Source organism: Gopherus evgoodei, chromosome 2 (genome assembly GCF_007399415.2).
Source record: "Gopherus evgoodei ecotype Sinaloan lineage chromosome 2, rGopEvg1_v1.p, whole genome shotgun sequence".
Classification (NCBI taxonomy): domain Eukaryota; kingdom Metazoa; phylum Chordata; order Testudines; family Testudinidae; genus Gopherus; species Gopherus evgoodei.
Genome location: NC_044323.1, coordinates 163113699 through 163131722, shown reverse-complemented (window position 1 = coordinate 163131722; position 18024 = coordinate 163113699). Strand labels below are relative to the sequence as shown.

Here is an 18024-nt window from a genome sequence, read left to right as displayed (position 1 = left end):
GCATTAGAAAATAGACTGTAGGGAACTGTCCTGCACCGCCCCCTGAAGGAGGGACAGGGCCGGCTCTAGCCATTTCGCCACCCAAAGCACAGTGGCACGCCGTGGGGGGCGCTCTGCCGCTCGCCGGTTCTGCGGCTCCAGTGGACCTCCCGCAGGCGTGCCTGCGGATGCTCCACTGGAGCCGCGGGACCAGCGTACCCTCCGCAGGGACGCCTGCGGGAGGTCCACTGGAGCCGCCTGCCACCCTCCCTGCACCGGCAGAGCGCCTCCGCTGCATGCTGCCCCAAGCATGTGCTTGGCATGCTGGGGCCTGGAGCCGGCCCTGAGGAGGGATATGAGGAGACAAAACAGGCCTTTTCTATCTCTGATTGTTGCGGTCCCACTGCAGTCCCGATCTGGGCCAGAGGACAAGCAGCACAGAGCTGTATTTTGCTGTCTTGCAGGAGACTGGCATTCAGGTCCCACGCTCCCACGGCAGCAGGAGTTTGGGGCTTTGCAGATGTAGTTTATTCAGTCCCGGCGTGGAAGGAGGCACCTTATGTTGCTTTCAGGAAGCAGCTGGAGACCATACTGGAGCCAAGGTGCACCCACATATAAACTAAGGCTGAGCCTGTCAGCTGAAACAGATGCTGATAAAGTCCAGTGATTTTCCAAGCCAAACTGAATTATGTGCTTCTGTGCTGCAGAATCTCCACCGTGGCTCTGCACAGGCAGAGGACCTTCCAGGGGGCCTCCCAAGACCAGGCACTCTCCTGATTACAGTGGTTCTCTCTCTGCCAGGTAAACTCCTTTCTCCCACATACACAAACCATAGCCAGGCTCCCACAGAACAAAATCCTGCAGAGTAGCCACAGGAGAGAGCTTTGCATGCTCAGACCTTCTGGGTTCCCTGGATGCTAGCCCAGCTATGAACAAGGTGGGATCTGGAAGAGCATTTTGGATACTGACGTGCCCACAGAAGCCTGAGGTGGAAAAGAAGGGTGATGTGAATTGGAAAGGCTGAGCAATTGCCTTTGCTGGGTCCTGCAGAGCTCCTGCTTTGCTAAGGCTCATATTTGGATTCTGGGATAAAAGGGTGGCTTGTGAGCCTGCACTTTATGCTTCAAAAACAGAGATGATACAACTGCCAGTCCTCTGGCATCTGGCTTTAAAAGCTGAAGCAATAACAAGTCTGCAGTGCAAAATCAGGCAGCTTGTTAGATGAGTTCATGATCTTGTCTTTGGGAGGAAACTGATTGGCACAGAATAAGCTATTCTGCAATAGCTCCCAAGTGGAGACTATTCTGGAGCAACAGTGATTTTTATTCCAGAGTAATTAGTCTGCTTCCAAAGCACTTACTTCCAAAGCAGAGTAATAATTCTGGAATAAAAGTGACATTTATTCCAGAATACAGTGTCCACACAGGGAGCCATTGCAGAATAGCCGTTGCAAAATAGCTTATTTTGCAATAGCTATGCAAGTCAATTTCCCAATGTAGACAAGCCCAGAGAGAGGGTTTGATGCTGTGTTTACCATGGCAGCCTGCTCTCCACAAGTAAGTGTTCCCTGCGGAAGGGTTCACGCAGGGAGGAAACACACCAGGGATAAAGATGTGCCCTTCTCCAACAAGCGCTAGGGATGATTCCTCTCTTGGCTTCCAGACCACTTCATAATTCCTACCACTGGTACTGCAGAGGGAGGATGGCCAGTGAAAACAAGCCGGGGTGGTGCTTTCCTGCAAGGAGTTGGCTGCCTATTTGCTTTTCACATGTTGCTAAACGCATTCATGCATCAAGAAGGCAACACCAAGGGGTCTCCAGGGAGCCCACAGGATATTTTCGTTTAAAGATGTCACTAGCTTGGTGTGGCAGAGCAAACACACAAATTTATCCGCTGCCCTAAACCCTGACATCACCACCCCACACTCTGCCTCCGCACCCCAGCCTTGGCTTGTAGGGAGCATGAACCAATCGTCCCTGGGATCAGACGGGAATGGAGTCTCTCCAGCCCTTGGTCTCTCTGCCAAGATGTCCCACGTGAGGGTTGAGTGGAGATGGTGATTTCTGTGATGGAGTTGCTTGTCTGACCAGAAATGGGACTGAGATACACCCTGACTCGCCTCACACAGAGGCCCCTGCGCAGACATTTCAGGGTGATGGACATTTACCCTGGGTTGTACGAGGCAAGGAGAAGCTGGTGGGCACCTCTAGGGTGAGTCAGAAGCTCCACAGGACACCCAGCTCTGAATGGAGCAAAGACCACAGGGCATCTATTGGCAGGGCCCTGAGCAGCTTCTCACATGAGTTGTTCCAGGCAGCGAGAATCCTTTGGACATGGAGAGCTTCCCTCAGTTGCCTCTTCTCCCACTGCCCCAAGACCTCACCATGCAGCATCTTTCCCTCTGGAGACTCAGCTCTCGCCTCAGTGCCCCTCCTGCAGCCAGCCAGAGGGGGCACTAGATAGCAACATGGGGCACTTCTTCTCCCCACAGGCTCAGAGCAGCCCACTGACTCCTTACCAACCCGGCAGCGAAGTGCTGAGCAGACACTGGGCTGCAGAACTGGCCAGGCGTAGCGTGGGACTTCCTGCCTCTTGCAGGGGCGAGCAATCTGGATTTTGTCCAGGAGGCAGCTGCAGCTGGCTCAGACCTGCCAGTCTTACACAGGCATTTGCAATGCTCAGGCCAGATACTGCTCAGTTTGAATTATTTTGTTTTGGGGACCAGCTCAGCAAATAGACTAAATACATCAAAGCCTCAGAGGCCTGAGTCGGGGCAGGAGACAAGCTGGGGCAGAAGCTCTCAGAGGTGCACAGATGCGGCTGCAGAGCATGTGTCCCCAAGAGCTGCTGCAGCTCTTGGAACTGTTGCAGTGAAAGAAGACAGCTGGCTGTAACTACTTGGTGGGTGTGCAGTACTCGCTGCTTTGCATGGTCTCTGCTGAAAAAAACACCCGTCTGAAGTTGGGGGAGGGGTGTGTATGAGATATGAATGAGTCTAAGGGTTTGGGGGAGTGAAGTGTTGTCTTTAAACTGATGTTCATTTTGAAATTTCTGTGGCAGATTGACTCAATGTATAAATACTATCCAGTGTAGACACCTGACAGCTCTCTACCTGTCAGCCCTTTCTTTACTTTTACCCCCTTGGAGACTCAGGAGGTATTTATATAGCCCCATGACACCTTAGGGTACTGGATCGGCAGGTAGCCATCGGTCTATCGGGGATTGATTTATCGCGTTGTGTAGATGCGATAAAATCGATCCCCGATCGCTCTCCTGTCGACTGCTGAACTCCAGCAGTGCGAGAGGCGGAAGCAAAGTCGACGGGGGAGCCGCGGCCATCGATCCCGCACTGCGAGGACGCGAAGTAAGTCATTTTAATTCAATTTAAGATACGTCGACTTCAGCTACACTATTCTCATAGCTGAAGTTACATATCTTAATCAATCCCCCCCAGTGTAGACCAGGCCCTAGAGACTAAGGCCTGGTCCACACTACAGCGTTAAATCGATTTAAACAGCGTTAAATCGATTTAACGCTGTACCCGTCCACACTACAAGGCACTTTAAATCGATTTTAAGGGCTCTTGAAATCGATTTCTGTACTCCTCCCCAACGAGAGGAGTAACCCTAAAATCGATATTACTATATCGATTTAGGTTTAGTGTGGATGGAAATCGAAGTTATTGGTCTCATTCTTTTACTGAGCTACCCAGAGTGCATCGCTCCGGAAATCGATGGTAGCCTAGGACCATGGACGCACACCACCGAATTAATGTGCCCTAGTGTGGACGCGTAAAATCGATTTTATAAAACCAGTTTTATAAAACCGGTTTTAATAATTTCGATTTTATGCTGTAGTGTAGACATGGCCTAACAAATGTATTTGGGCATAAGCTTTCGTGGGCTACAACCCACTTCATCCCAGTTAGTCTCTGCGGTGGCACAAGGACTCCTCGTTCTTTTTGCTGATACAGACTAACACGGCTAACACTCTGAAACTTATATAGCTCTGTACCTACAGGGCCAGACTCTTCTTTGCTGTTTACTTCATGTGATCAGTAACGCCATTGCAAAGCAGATGTAAAATGCTCCCAAATCAGGATGGTAGCAATCTGCACTGGTGTAAATGACTGTTCAAAAAACAACGTAATGGAGAATCGGGCCGACAGCCTCCCAAGAAAGAGTTAAGAGGGGCTAGAAGTAGAGGATAACCAGCTGCTATTCGCTAATGTTTGCACAGTGCCCCAGAGAGAGAAAGGGAGATATCTGAGCATTATCATTGTGTTAGGATCAGTATTTGCCTTAAAAAGCAGGAAGCAGCCCGCACTGCTGCAAGCCAGCCTTCAGTTCACTTTCCATCCTCCATGTGGCACCAGGAGCTGGGAATGATCAACAGTCCTGAGGAAGTGGAAGAGGGCTGGCCTGATTGACAGCAAACTTCAGGACAAGGAAGCTGCAGTCGTAGAATCATAGAATATCTGGGTTGGAAGGGACCTCAGCAGCGATGTATTATCGCCTAGGCCAACAAGGCTTAGGCCTAGGGCAGCAAATTTGCTCACGCGCCCTCCCCAACTCTGCCCCTTCCCCAAATCCCCCACCCACCTCCTCTCCCAGGTGCGCTGCACTTCCCTCCTGCCTCCCAGGCTTGCCATGCGAAAGCGCTGGGAGGGAAGGAGAAGCGAGTAGCTACACGATCGGAGGAGGCAGAGCAGAGGTGAGCTGGGACCCGCGGGCACGGGTAGTAACCCAGGGGGGCCGGGAACCACTCCCCACCCCAGCTCACCTCCGCTTCACCGCTACCATCTCCCAAGTGCGCCGCAACTCCCCTTCTCCCCTTTCCCTCTCAGGCTTGCCGCGCGAAAGCGCTGGGAGGGAGGGAGAAGTGAGTATCAGCGCACTTAGGGGATAGGGAGGTGACCTGGGGCCAGCAGGCGTGGGGAGTAAATCTTCGGGCGGGGGTGGGCAGGGAACCGCTCCCTGCCAGAGTTCACCATCACTCCACCTCCATCATCGCCCGAGCGCGCCACAACTCCCCTTCTCCCCTCCCCTCCTCAGGCTTGCTGCAAGGGAGCGGAGGTGAGCTGGCGGGGGGGGGGAGGGCGGCAATTTTTTGTGGGCCTAGGGGCGGCAAATTTGTTAATCCGCCGGTGGACCTCAGGAGGTATCTAGTCCAACTCCCTGCTCAAAGCAAGACCAATTCCCAAATAAATCATCCCTTTGTCAAGCCTGACTTAAAAACCTCTAAGGAAGGTGATTCCACCACCTTCCTAGGTAGCCCATTCCAATGCTTCACCACCCTCCTAGTGAAATAATTTTTCAGTCATGACTTTCTCCATCTGGATTTTCATCTAAGTGTTGGTACTTTTGTGTCTACATGTTTCTTCCTGCCCATACAAATTGCTGCAATTATAAATACACTGAATTGGAGAACTGAAACCACCAGGCAGTTTTCTTTTCTCCTTCCCCCCTACCCTCAACTGGAGCCTCAAAGCTGAGCTGAGTTGTATACAAACTCACCTACTTGTGTTTTCTGGTTGGAAGCCCATCAGGGAGCATCCTGTTTAGATGACTGTGACTCAGAGCAACTGTCAAGAGCTAAATTTACTGCCTAAAACAGTAAACTCAAAGCAAAACACCAGTCCCCATTATGAGCTCATGTGCAGTACAGGTTATCTAATCACTTCAAAGTCCTTTGAAACTAGGAATGATTTTACCTGTATGTAGAATGTCCTAGAGCTCGTTGTGATTTCAAACAGATTGTCCCGCATGAGAAGGTCACTAGAAACAAGAGACAGAGAGATTTACCCTGAATTCATCACAAGCAGGATAGACTATTTCTTCTTCATGTTCATATCTAGAAAACATTAACAACAGAATATTCAATGCAGACCTTGGATGTATTCAGTATTAATCTTAAGTTATATAGAATTGAGGTCTGTGTTTCTTATTAAATACACCTTGTTTACACACGTGCACTGCAGTCTGCAAGCCAAATGATTCTCAGCCCACACTTTATACAAAAGTTCCATTTATAAATAGTTGATAAAGGATAATAAATTATTAATAGAGGTTTTAAATAAATGGCTAGTCAATTGTTAAAGTCCAGCAGGTCAAGAGACTGCTTATAAGCATAGATTATAACCATCTACAACACCGTCTACTGATGTGCTTATAACACATACTACTCCTGTCTATTTGATTTATTAACTCTTTATTTAGCCTTTATAAGCGTATCCTCACTATCAAGTGTGAAATAATTCTGTCAGTCAAATGGTTTTTGCATAGGGCAAGAAGAGTTTGTTTCATTAAAGCTCTAGCTCATGTTTTCACTTCCATACCTTTAAATCAACTTGGATATATTCAGCATCTCCACTGCTAATTTGGGTAATAAAACAGCATTCATAAAGGCCTGGTCTTATTCAGGGCTCTCCTAAGGCTCAGTGCAAGCACAAATATCACAAGTAGTAAATTACACTAAAGATGTTGTGCAGCCTGCCTATGAAATCACTGTCAATCAATTCATCTGGTTTTCATCATATCTGATAACATGGGTCCATTCAAAACCAGTGCACCAAAACCCAGTAAACAAGGAACATGACTCAAAAGCAGTGCCCATCACAGGACCCTGGGGGACAGGGATGCACAAGTGAGGGAGAAGATAATGAAGAAAACCAAACCATGTTTGATAGGTCTGGGTGGAGAGGACACTTGCCCGGTGAGTACTTGGACTGCATGTGACCCGAGCTGCCTTTGTCCCTGCCAGCAGCACAGAAGTCTTAGTTTCCTGAGTAGTTTCTTCAGTTCATTAAGGACACGGATACTGTTATTCAGCATCCAGTGCACTGTGCTTCCCTCTCACAATTTTAACTGTGGCAACATCTGTATTGGTGCAGATCTAGGGTCATGCCAGAATAAGATGGGGCAAGAATTAGCCAATTGGCTAATACAAGTCAAACCCAAGCTTAGAGTTCACTCACAAACAGTAACTGTATGTCTGCAGAGCCCCTCCTCATTGCCACACAGACCATGATCCTCCATTGAGCACAGTTCTAACTAGCCGCCCATTTGCTGTCCTCAGGTACACATCCAATTCAGTGCACCAAGGGTGGAGGGGGGGGGATGAATTTTGGCCAGCAGCTGACTTCCCCTAGATGTATATGGGAAGCTGCAGCCCCGCTCCAAATCCCCACAGGGGCACCCCACCTTTCTTCCTTGAATATAACAGGCGTTTATTCCACCGTTGCAGTCTGGGTCGCTGCTCTGCTTGGTAGGGGGTCTCTCTGCACTCTGTTTAACAGGGGTTAAGTGTTCTTGCTCAGGCTGTCCACCTGCAACTGGCCGTGGAATGCATTCCCTTGCCAGTTCCTTCTGGGGACTCTGAGCGGCTCTACTCTCCGTAAATTCACTTCTTCTGAAAAAGGGAGCCCCAGCATCCAGGTAAGTATATGGGATTGCTCAGATCAAAGGTGCTAATTGAAATGGGATGTCTAGACACAGCGTAACTTGGCCGGGCCAGTAATCTGTGCCAGCACAGGGAGCTGGGTCCCAACTCCAGATGGATAACAGGAAAACAAAATAAAGGAAAAATTAAAGGTGCTACATATTGGAAAGATGCCCTCGATGAAAGGCAAGGGTCCCAGCCACAAACCAACCCTGAAAACTGCCTGAGATCAGCAGCAAACCTGTGACACAGGGGACGCTGTGAAATGTGACCACTGGGGAATTCCAGTGAGACACAGCATAACTCAAACAAGGAAGGCACCAGAGAACACATGATCTGAGGAGAATCAGGTTGTGACAGCCCTGGCTGGGAACTCAGCTGTGGCAACTTAAACTACAATCTGCCCTTTGCATCCCTTAGGTGCCCCTCTTCGTCACATCCCTTTTCCAGATGGGGAATTGAGGCACGTAGAGGTGAGGTGATTTCCTGACGCTCACACAGAGAGTCAGTGCCAGAGCTGGGATTAGGACCTACCAGTCCTCACTCATGCCCTAGTACTGTCCTCCCAAAGGAGCCTTACGGGCCGCTGTGGATTGGTCAGACTCTCTCATTGTTCCTTAACGTTCCATAATTCTCCCATTCTTTCCTTGCATACTTGCTCCACTCAGAGGGTCCTCATGTCACCCTCCCCCTCCCCTGAGTCTTTTCCTCACTGCAGTATCTGAGCACATACCCTCATAGCCACCTTATGCAGCAGGGCATTGCTAGCATCTCCACTTACAGATGGGAAACTGAGGCACAGAGGGATTACATGACTTGCCCAAAATCTCTCAGGAAGCCTGTGGCAGAGCCAGAAAATGGACCCTGGTGTCCCGAGTGCCCATGCAGGGCTCTAGCCACTAGCCCATCCTGCCGATCCATCCATTGCTAGGTCATAACACAGCACTGTGGGCATGTCTACATAGCCTGCAGCAGCCAGGCTCAGACCTGAGTTGACAGACTCAGGCTTGCACTATGAACAGCCTTGTAGACATGGCGGCTTGGGCTGGAGCTTGGGCTCAGCTTCAGAGCCTGAGCTAAAGCCTGACCTGTGATGTGTACACAGCTACTATTAGCACTGTGGCTGCTGGTCCCGGCTCTGAGGCTCAATGCCATGGACAGCTGCTCGCTGTGTAAACATACACTATTTAGCGGCAGTGCTACAGAGCAGGTTCACACAGGAAGCGAAGAACCATCTGCAAAACCAGAAGGGTGTCCTTGGCCAGGCAGGATGCAGCCACCCCACTGGAATTTGGCTAGGACACCCGGGCTAGCACATCTGAGGATAAAGTCCTTTCATAGTCCCACCTCACTTCTAACGGGATCAAATACAACAGAAGTGCAGGAAAAGGCATTACCCAGATTTGACTAGACATTCACGGGTTTTGAGGACATCCTTGAGGAGGATCGAACGCAAGGGCTCCTTGTCCTGGGGAGACAAGACAAAACAAAACAGAGTCAGTGGTTCTGTCTCAACCTAGCGGGCTGCTCTGGTGGCACTGGGAGCTCACTCTAGCACCCAGGAACTTTGAATTATGAGACCTAAGAGCAACCTTCAGCAAAGCCTCCATGGACGGAGTCCTGGGGTGACCGGTTCCTTGGCCACTGGCTGGAATAAGGAGAGATGTCACTGGGCAGGAGCATTCCCAAATGGCGGCTCCATCTAGCATCTCTCACCCCCTCATCCCTAACCCAGAAGCAGCACCCAGTGAACAGCGACTGAGAAGGGGAAGGCAGATGAGCACGGCAAGGTTTTGCTGGTTTTTTTTTAGTCTATTGGATCACATTCAATTCACCCCCTTTCCATTCTTTGCTCTGCGCCTTCCTCTCCCGTCTGTCTCAAGTCTTGGGAAGTCCAACCGGCATCTCACGGGCATGAGGGGGGTCTGGCTGCATACATGCAGTGGAGCATGCAGCATGGCATGTGAGATACAGGGCTGGGAGAGCCATCCTGGGTCATTAAATCCAGTCTTCTGCTGTCGCAAGCAACCTCCGTCATATAATCCCACCTGTAAACTTATCAAGCTCTGTTTTAAGACTAGACTGATTACTTGCCCTCAGTGCTACTGGGAGACTGTTCCAGAACCTCACTCCCCTTGCTGATGGTTAGAAGCCTTCTTCTAGTTTGTCCCCTAAATGCATCCATGGCCAATTACAGTCGTGATGGTGCATGCCACCTATGCTGCGGGGTGTGTGTTGGAAGTATGCATATGTTGGGAGCAGGGGCGGCTCTAGGTATTTTGCCGCCCCAAGCACTGCAGGCAGGATGCCTTCGGTGGCTTGCCTGTGGGAAGTCCCCGGTCCTGTGGATTCGGCGGCACGCCTGCAGGAGGTCCGCCGAAGGCTCAGGACCAGCGGACCCTCTGCAGACATCCAGCCGAAGGCAACCTGCCTGCTGCCTTCACGGCGACCGGAAGAGTGCCCTCCATGGCTTGCCGCCTCAGGCCCGCGCTTGGCATGCTGGTGCCTGGAGCCGCCCCTGGTTGGGAGGTGAGCATGCAGGCGCGTGCGTGAGGTTTCTTGCTTGCAGAAACAGGACTCAGGACTCCATGGTGGTTTAGGCAGAGGAACAGCCTCTGCGACAGCACAGTTTTGAGCTGTATTTGTGCCAAAGGCACAGATTGCCACCTGTCCCTAAACCCAGCCACTGCACCCGCTCCCTGCACCCCCGCAGTATGTGGGATCTGTTCTTAGCTTTAGCGCCAAACGTGAGGTTCTCTCCCACATATTTTCTGTGCTCAAAATTTTGATTGATTTTAACAGAAGCCAAAAATGCAGCCTTGCAAATGCCAAGCCCAATACACCCACGAGGGAAGGGACAAGTGGACAAGGTCACCCAGAGAACAGTGAGCGAGAGGGAGCTGCTCAGAGCCGGTGCAACCATTTAGGTGACCTAAGCAGTAGCCTAGGGCACTAGGATTTGCGAGGTGGCATTTTCTTCTGCAGCGACCGTGGCGGCCAGATCTTTGGCTGCCCCGGTTGCTGCCAGCATTTAGGTGGAGGGGGCTGGGGCAGTGGGGCGCGAGGAGGGCCATCTGCAACAAGTAAGGGTGAGGGGGCGGCACGCAGAGGAACTCCCCGCCCCAGCTCACCCCTGCCCCACCTCCTCCCTGAGCACGCCATGGCTGCTTCACTTCTCCCACCTCCCAGGCTTGCAATGCCTAAGCTGATTGGCACCGCAAGCCTGGGAGGTGGGAGAAGTGAAGCAGCGACAGTGTGCTCGGGGAGGAGGCGGAGCAGGGGTGAGCTGGGGCTGCGGGGGGGTGCCTCAGGGCGGAGGAGCTGCCACGGGGAGGGGGGGCACCTCAGGGCGGGGGCTGGCGTAAGGTGGAAGTTTCACCTAGGGCACGAAACATCCTTACACCGGCCCTGGGGCTGCTTACCTGCTCGCACTTGAAATAACTGATGGTAAAGTCGTCAAGAGCAAAGTACCGGCGTTTCCAGCTCTTCCTCTGAAAAACAGACAGAACAGTCCCTAATGCTTCCAGGGTTGAGTTCCAGCCTTCCCAGCCCCTTGGAAAAAACAAATGGGGCCTGAGAACCTAGGGATCACATTTTCCAAAAAAAGGGGCATTGGTGAAAGCACTGAGCCTGCTCCACTGGGGAACAGAAAGCTGAGAGCTAGCAGCTCATAACTGAGGGTGCTGAATCACTACCACTGCTCTGACACCAGCACCATTCTGCACCAACACTGCCACACTCCCTCCTCCTACACAGAGCAACTGTTCATGCCAATGTGATCCATGGACCCTGAGAAGTGAAAAGCACCCCTTTGAGGAGCAGCGGAGTGGGGAAAGCAAGAGAAGGCTCAGAAGCAATAAAATCAAGCTCCTTTCAAGCCCCCCCTCCCAGTGCTCTGCTCCATGGACTCAGTGTGACCCTGCAACAGGCACTCACCACATTCCCCTGCTTCACGCAGTAGCCGCTCTTGAGGATGGGTGGCCCTGTGGACGGCTTGGAGGCAGAGGTGGGTATGTAGCTCTGGGAGCGTCTCAGAAGAGGGTGAGTGGCCACGTCGCCTCCATCTGTGCCTTCCCCTCCATTCTGAAACAAAAGGAGAACAATTGGAAACCTGCAGACAGCCTGAGGATGGGAGAGTGATGGTGCGTGCATGGTTGAGCCTGGCAGAACAGCCAAAGGAATTTAGTAGTCCAGCCTCTAATCTACTCCTGCCCCTTGCCACAATCAAATGATATTTTATTAGCCTAGCCGAACAAGACGCCTGCCCCATGCAAGCATGAGAGCAATGTTTGCAAGTGTCCTGATTTTCAGAGGTGCTGAGCACTTGCAGTGCAAGTGAAAAAAAAAAAAAAAGGCACAACTCAGCAAACCTAGGCCTCGGTGGGCGGGGGAGCCTGGTAGGCACATCACACCTTGGAAAGTCAGACACAAAGCTACACCAAGGAGCTGGACTTAGTACCACATAACATGCAGATTCAAACATTAGCATGACACACTAATATGACGTGCACTTTAAATGGACGAAGAACTGGCTAACTGACAGATCTCAAAATGTAGTTGTTAATTAATCAGCTTCGAAAGGGGGCATTTCTAGTGGGGCTCTGCAGGGGCCAGTACTAGACCCAAAGCTATTTCACCTTTTTACTAGTGATCTGAAAGTAAAAAATAAAGTCACTGCTAATAAAATTTGTGGATGACACAAAAATTGAACATAAGGTCATACTAGGTCAGACCAATGGTCCATCTAGCCCAGTATCCTGTCTTCTGACAGTGGACAATGCCAGGTGCCCCAGAGGGAATGAACAGAATAGGCAATTATCAAGTGATCCATCCCGTCACCCATTCCCAGCTTCTGGCAAACAGAGGCTAGGGACACCCAGCGAAGTGGGTTGCATCCTTGACCATTTTGGCTAATAGCCCTTGATGGACCTATCTGCCATGAACTTACCTAAATCTCTTTTGAACCCAGCTATAATTTTGGCAACATCCCCTGGCAATGAGTTCCAGAGGTTAACTGTGTGTTTTGTGGGAAAAGTACTGCCTTTTGTTTGTTTTAAAGCTGATGTCTATTAATTTCATTGGATGACCTCTTATTCTTGTGTTATGTGGAGAGGTAAATAACATTTCCTTATTCATTTTCTCCACCTCATTCATGATTTTATAGACCTCTATCATGCCCCTCCTTAATAAGCTCTTTTCTAAGCTGAACAGTCTGAGTCTTTAAAATCTCTCCTCATATGGAAGCTATCCCACACGCCTAATCATTTTTGACTTTCTCTGTACCTTTTCCAATTTTAATATATCTTTTTTGAAACAGGGCGACCAGAACTGCACACATTATTCCAGGTGTGGGTGTATCATGGATTTATATAGTGACATTTCGATATTAACTGTCTTATTATCTACCCCTTTTCTAATGGTTCCCAACATTCTGTTCGCTTTTTGCCTGCTGCTGCACATTGAGTGGATATTTTCAGAAAACTATCCACATGAACTCCAGGATCTCTTTCTTGAGTGCTAAGGAGTAGGAGCAGGAAGCTGATTTGATTCCTGCATACGGTGTTGGTGAGACCAGTACTGCAGAGAAAGGCAAAACAAGAACCAATGGCTGGAAGCTGGAGCCAGACAAATTCAAATTAGAAACCAGGCCCACATTGTTAAGTGAAGGACAAACCACTGAGGGGAGTGGTGCATTCGCCACCTCCTGATGTCTTGCAGAAGAGCATCCAGGCCATGTTTGCTTTAGCCAAACACGTTATCAGGCTCAGTACAGGGATAACCGGATGAAATTCTACGGCCTGTGTTATACAGACGAGTCAGTCTAGGTGATTTGATGGTCCCTCCTGGCCTTAAATTCTGAATCTGTGAAACCCTGTACAATGCAGCTGGCACCGTGCCTGGGGATGTGAAGTGGTTTATTTGTGCCCAGCAATGTCACTCAGGGCAGGGGCTGCCCAGGGACAGATGCTGCAGTCTGCACGTTGCAAAGTCATTGGCGCAATATGGGACACCCATCCTGCTGCACCAAACCAAATCTCTCTCGCACAGACCTCAGTCTCAGCAAGCCACAGTCTCTGTCAGGCCTCAGCTCATCTCTGGGTGCTCTGCAGGCATCTGATGCAAACTTGCAGCACTCTGGGCCTCTTCCAGCCACCGGAAAGTAACACTGTGGGGATTCAGAGGTCTGGAATTTGCTGTCCTGCACTGGGTGTTGTTCCTTTCCTAAAGGGCCTTCTTCAGTCCCTGGCACACAGGGACTGCAGGTCCATTCCAACCCCAACTCCTTATCTGGACCAGCCACCGGCCCAGGCACCGGGTGCGCTAGGATCACAAAGCTGCACATACACGTGCTCGTCCTGCAGCACCCCAGCTTGCTCCGTCCCTGCCAGTTGGCAGCAGGTGCCCTGCTCACCAGACTCGCAGGAATCACGCTGCCAGACAGCTCACAGGAGCAGAGAGAACACGTCCCGTTGCAGCTGCCAGGCTGGGAATCTGACACGGCAGCAGGCACTGCTCAGAAGAGGCTGATGGATGGGGCATGTCAGCCCAGCCCACGTGGGCTCTTGCTGGTCCTCAGAGCAGTGTCAGGACACTCAGTCAGACTGGCTGTAGCGTTCCTGTGCTCTGTGGTTTGCCTGCAGCACCTCGTTCAGAAAACAGCAACACCAAGGCAATCACACAGCCGAAGGGAAAGGAGCCAAGTTCCACCAGCCTCTAGCTGCCCTCCTTTGCCCTGCTTGTCCTGGGGGAAGGTGGCTTGGTACTTCTTGAAACTCAAAGGGGGGAAAATGTGATAGAAGTCAGCAGGCAGATACATTTTCCACTGCCTGCTGCTGCTGTGCCATTGCTACTCTGCCCTCATTATAGAAACCCTAAGAAAGAGGCACCCAGCCCAGCCCCTCCCACCTCCTTCATAAGGCAGAACTTGGGGGGTGCGGAGGGAGATAAAATGTAATCACTGTGCACATCTCTCTCCCCTCCTCCTCCTTTCAGCACAAGTTTGAGGTTAGTGAATTGTTCGAGCAGAGGCTCCTGGCTCTTATCCGTTGGCTTGCAGGGCTTGAGCTGTCCTTATATGGCATGCACGCTGGTGAAGAGGCCTGGTGTGGTTAACCAGACAACATGCCCCATCTCTCACCCTCAGCTGTGCACTTTCCCCCTCCCTCCACAATAGGACTTTGATTTTTCCAGGACCAAAATAAATCAATAAAAATATAGCAACTTGTGCCCAAGCCAGCCCTTCACTCCCTTCCGTGCCCCTCTGAGCCAGCAGGGCACTCTGCAGCCCACTTAGCTGCTGGGCAGCAGAAATGCGTTCGCAGCAGGAGGGAACCAGCCACTCCCCAGTCACGTGGATTCGCACAGGCTCTTTGCCATTTGTTGCAGCACTTGGTGTTCGGGGAAGGACGGAAGAGAGTTGAGGGATCAGTCTCCCAGAGGGACGGACAGAAGGTGCATCGTTAGGGAAGACATTTCCCCAGAGGTTAGGCTGTAAGGAGCAATCCTACACTGACTCCCAGAGAAATGCACTAGACAGGAGCAAGGCTTTTCCATCCATCCTATCAGTGAAGCCAGGACTCTCCTTTCCTCCTGCATGGAGTCACAAAGCTGCACCTGAGGCAAGGCAGAGAGGCCATGAATGCAGGCTCAGGAGGCTGCCGCAGGCGAAGCCTGGCTGGGAGGAAAGTCCATTTCACCACGGGCAGCATCGGAATTGCAGAAAATAACTCAGCAGCTGGCCTCCTTTCCTCAACACCCTCTGCACTGCGAAAGCGACTCTGAAGCAAACAGGGTCTGTGGATGGAGCTTTAGGCTTTTTTGGAGAACAAACTAACTCAAAAGCAAACCTCCAGCCACTCACATGGGAGAACAGACCAGTATTCACTTGCAACATAAATCACATGGCAGGGTGCCCACTTAACTGCTGCTTATTTGTTTTTAATAGACAATAAACTTGGCTCCCAAGTGACAAAAGGCCAGAATACACAGCACCATTGTGTGCCCAGCTGCTGCTGCCCTGCTCACTCAGGCTACAGGCTCCCTCTGCACTCCACAAAGCAGCTTAGTGTCAGAGGGGAAACCACTGGCTAGCAGCCACTGGGCCCCCATGAGGAGCCAGAAAAAACACAGAGTCAGAAAGAAGGCTTGGTTCCCCCACCCTGATGCACATGGCTGGGGCCAGCCAGAGCCTTGTAGAGAAACCCACAGAAACAAACAAGAACTTCCCAAAACAGGGATGAAAAATTAGGCTTGGGCAAGGAAGTGAAGCCGAGTTAGAAACCCAGGGAGGATGTAAACGTTGTTGCAGCTGGGCCTGGAAACCTCCTCTTGGATTCTCAGCCTGGATTGCAGCCAAACAGAAAAAGCGTGGGGGTGCTCTGGGCTTCCTGCCAAGGACTCGGTGCCCAAGGAGCACGCACCAAGAGCGCTAGCTGCCAGCCCTGGGGATTCATTTGCACCCACCTACAAACATTCCCAGGGAGTGGGAGTCAAAGGGAGCTGCCACCCTCAAGGAGGCAAATGCCACTGTGTCGAGGGAAAGGCTTGTTCTCAGTTTAAGCACAGAGCAGCCATTCGCACCAAACTAGCATGGGAGTTTTGCTTGGAAACTGGTACCAGACATGCTGAGCGAGGGTGGGGCCAGTTTCATTTCTCTGCCTGTTTTCTAGTGCTCTGGTAGAGGCAGAGGAGACACCCAGGCTAAAACCCCACGTTCCAGAGGAAATCTACCATAACCTTCTGCAGTTCTCTAGCCCCTTCCATCCCCAGGTCTCAAAGCACTTACAAAAATGGGACTGCCTCCCAGTGCGTGCCCCTGCAGCGAGTATCAGCACCCAGGCAGCTCAATAGCATTATCCCCATTTTACAGGCTGGGAAACTGGCACAGAGATAGGAAGTGACACAACCAAGGTCACAGCACCTAAGATCAATGGTGCAGCCAGGAACATCACCCATGTCTTTTGAGTACCGGGCTGGTGCTCTAACTAGCAGGCCAGGCCTCATCCCTACAGCAGTCTTCCACGGTAGGAAGGATGAAAGTGGTCCTTCAGATTGAACACTCTCCTACCTTCCCAGAAATGGTGAAATGTGTCTCCTTATAGAACTGCTCCACTCAGGTAGTGAGCCCCACACACACACCAGGGACTGAGATAGGAGGAATTGCTTCAAAACGGGAGGGAACACCCCCTGGAAACCATATCGAGTCATAGAATTTAAGGCTAGAAGAGACCATTAGATCATCTGGTCTTACCTCCTGCAGAACACTGGCCAGAGACGCTCACCCAGTGACTCCTACTTTGAGCCAGAGCATCTCTCTTGGAGAACCAAGCAACTTGGACTTAAAGTGATGGAGAATCCACAGCATCCTGAGTGAGATGCCTCAATGGTCATTTAACCTCCATGTTAAAAATTTGCACCTTATTTCTGGTCTGAATTTGCTAGTTTCAGTTTCCAGCCACTGGATCTTTTCCTGCCTTTGTCTGCTAAACTAAAGATCTCTTTGCTATCACAAAGCCTCTGTCCTTGTAGGTACTAGACCACAATCAAGTCACATCTTAACCTTCTCTCTGATCAGCTAGATAGTTTGAGTTCCTGTTCACACAGGATGGAGCGGTACAATTGTTTCGCTCTGCTACTTCCTGCCAGCAGTATCCCTTAGACATGTACATGGATAAGGAGAACATACACATTGAGTTAGGATTAAAAAGATGGCTATTAAACCCCGCTTCAGGGAACAACCCAACCTCTCAGTGACAGGGGTCAGGAAGAAACTCCTCCCACAAGGAGATTATCCCATGATCACCTCGCCAGGTCTCTTGCACCTTCTACTGAAGGAACTGGTGCTGGCCACAATCAGAGACAGGCTACTGGTCTAGATGAATCATGAGTCTTATCTAACCCTAGCAATGCCTATGCCTATGCTCAGTCAGGCCCAATTCTGCACATGTGCACATCTGTGTAGCCAAGGAAGAGTTAAAAATGCCTGCTAAGGAGAACACCGCAGTGACCTAATTCTCCATTCTATTTTTAGGCCTGTGACTGATAAGAGCTGAAATTAGGCTGTCAAAATACCAAGAGGTGGAAGTTGCCGATGGTCATGCACATGCCTCTCCCATGCGTCCAGGGAAAGGGAGACTCGGATTACTGGAGAAAGGGAGGTTTCCACACCCTCCTGTGGTACCTCCCAGCTGCTGTTCTGGGGAGCAGCAGTGGGGGCTAGTGGAACCAGGCAGGTGACCTGGCTCAGACCTTCCGTGGGCCTTGCAGAAGTGGGAAATTGAGACAGAGACCAGGCCATAGCCAAGGGGCATGAAACTTGAGGCAGTTTGCAGCTTTGCATGTGGCTCCATTAAACCCCTTTTGGTTCACTGAACTTTGGAGCCAGAGAGAAGTGCTGTGTGCAGCTATTTATAAACCCTGAGTGGGAAGGTTTCACAGGCACAGACCTGGTTTCCTGAACTGAAAGTGCAAATCAATTCCACCAATAGGAGAAGTGTGTAATCAGACTGTGTTACTTCAGAGAAGGTCAGACAGCCTCCTGCCTCTCGCCCAGATAGCTCAGAGCCTAAACCTCAGACTCAGAGGTAGGCTTCCAGGCAGATTAC

The 18024-nt window shown here is 50.8% G+C and overlaps 1 protein-coding gene across 2 annotated transcripts in view; it reads right to left on the bottom strand.

Annotated features, from left to right (window-relative positions):
* LOC115646414 (pleckstrin homology domain-containing family A member 2-like) overlaps window positions 1–18024 on the bottom strand; it is a 54586-nt gene that overhangs the window by 4758 nt on the left and 31804 nt on the right. For both annotated transcript variants that reach the window (XM_030552217.1, XM_030552216.1), the window contains 4 exons: window positions 11357–11503; window positions 10843–10911; window positions 8818–8888; window positions 5694–5757 (listed from right to left, as the gene is read on the bottom strand). In XM_030552217.1, the coding sequence (XP_030408077.1) occupies window positions 5694–5757; window positions 8818–8888; window positions 10843–10911; window positions 11357–11503 (351 nt within the window). The remainder of the gene's footprint in view (window positions 1–5693; window positions 5758–8817; window positions 8889–10842; window positions 10912–11356; window positions 11504–18024) is intronic.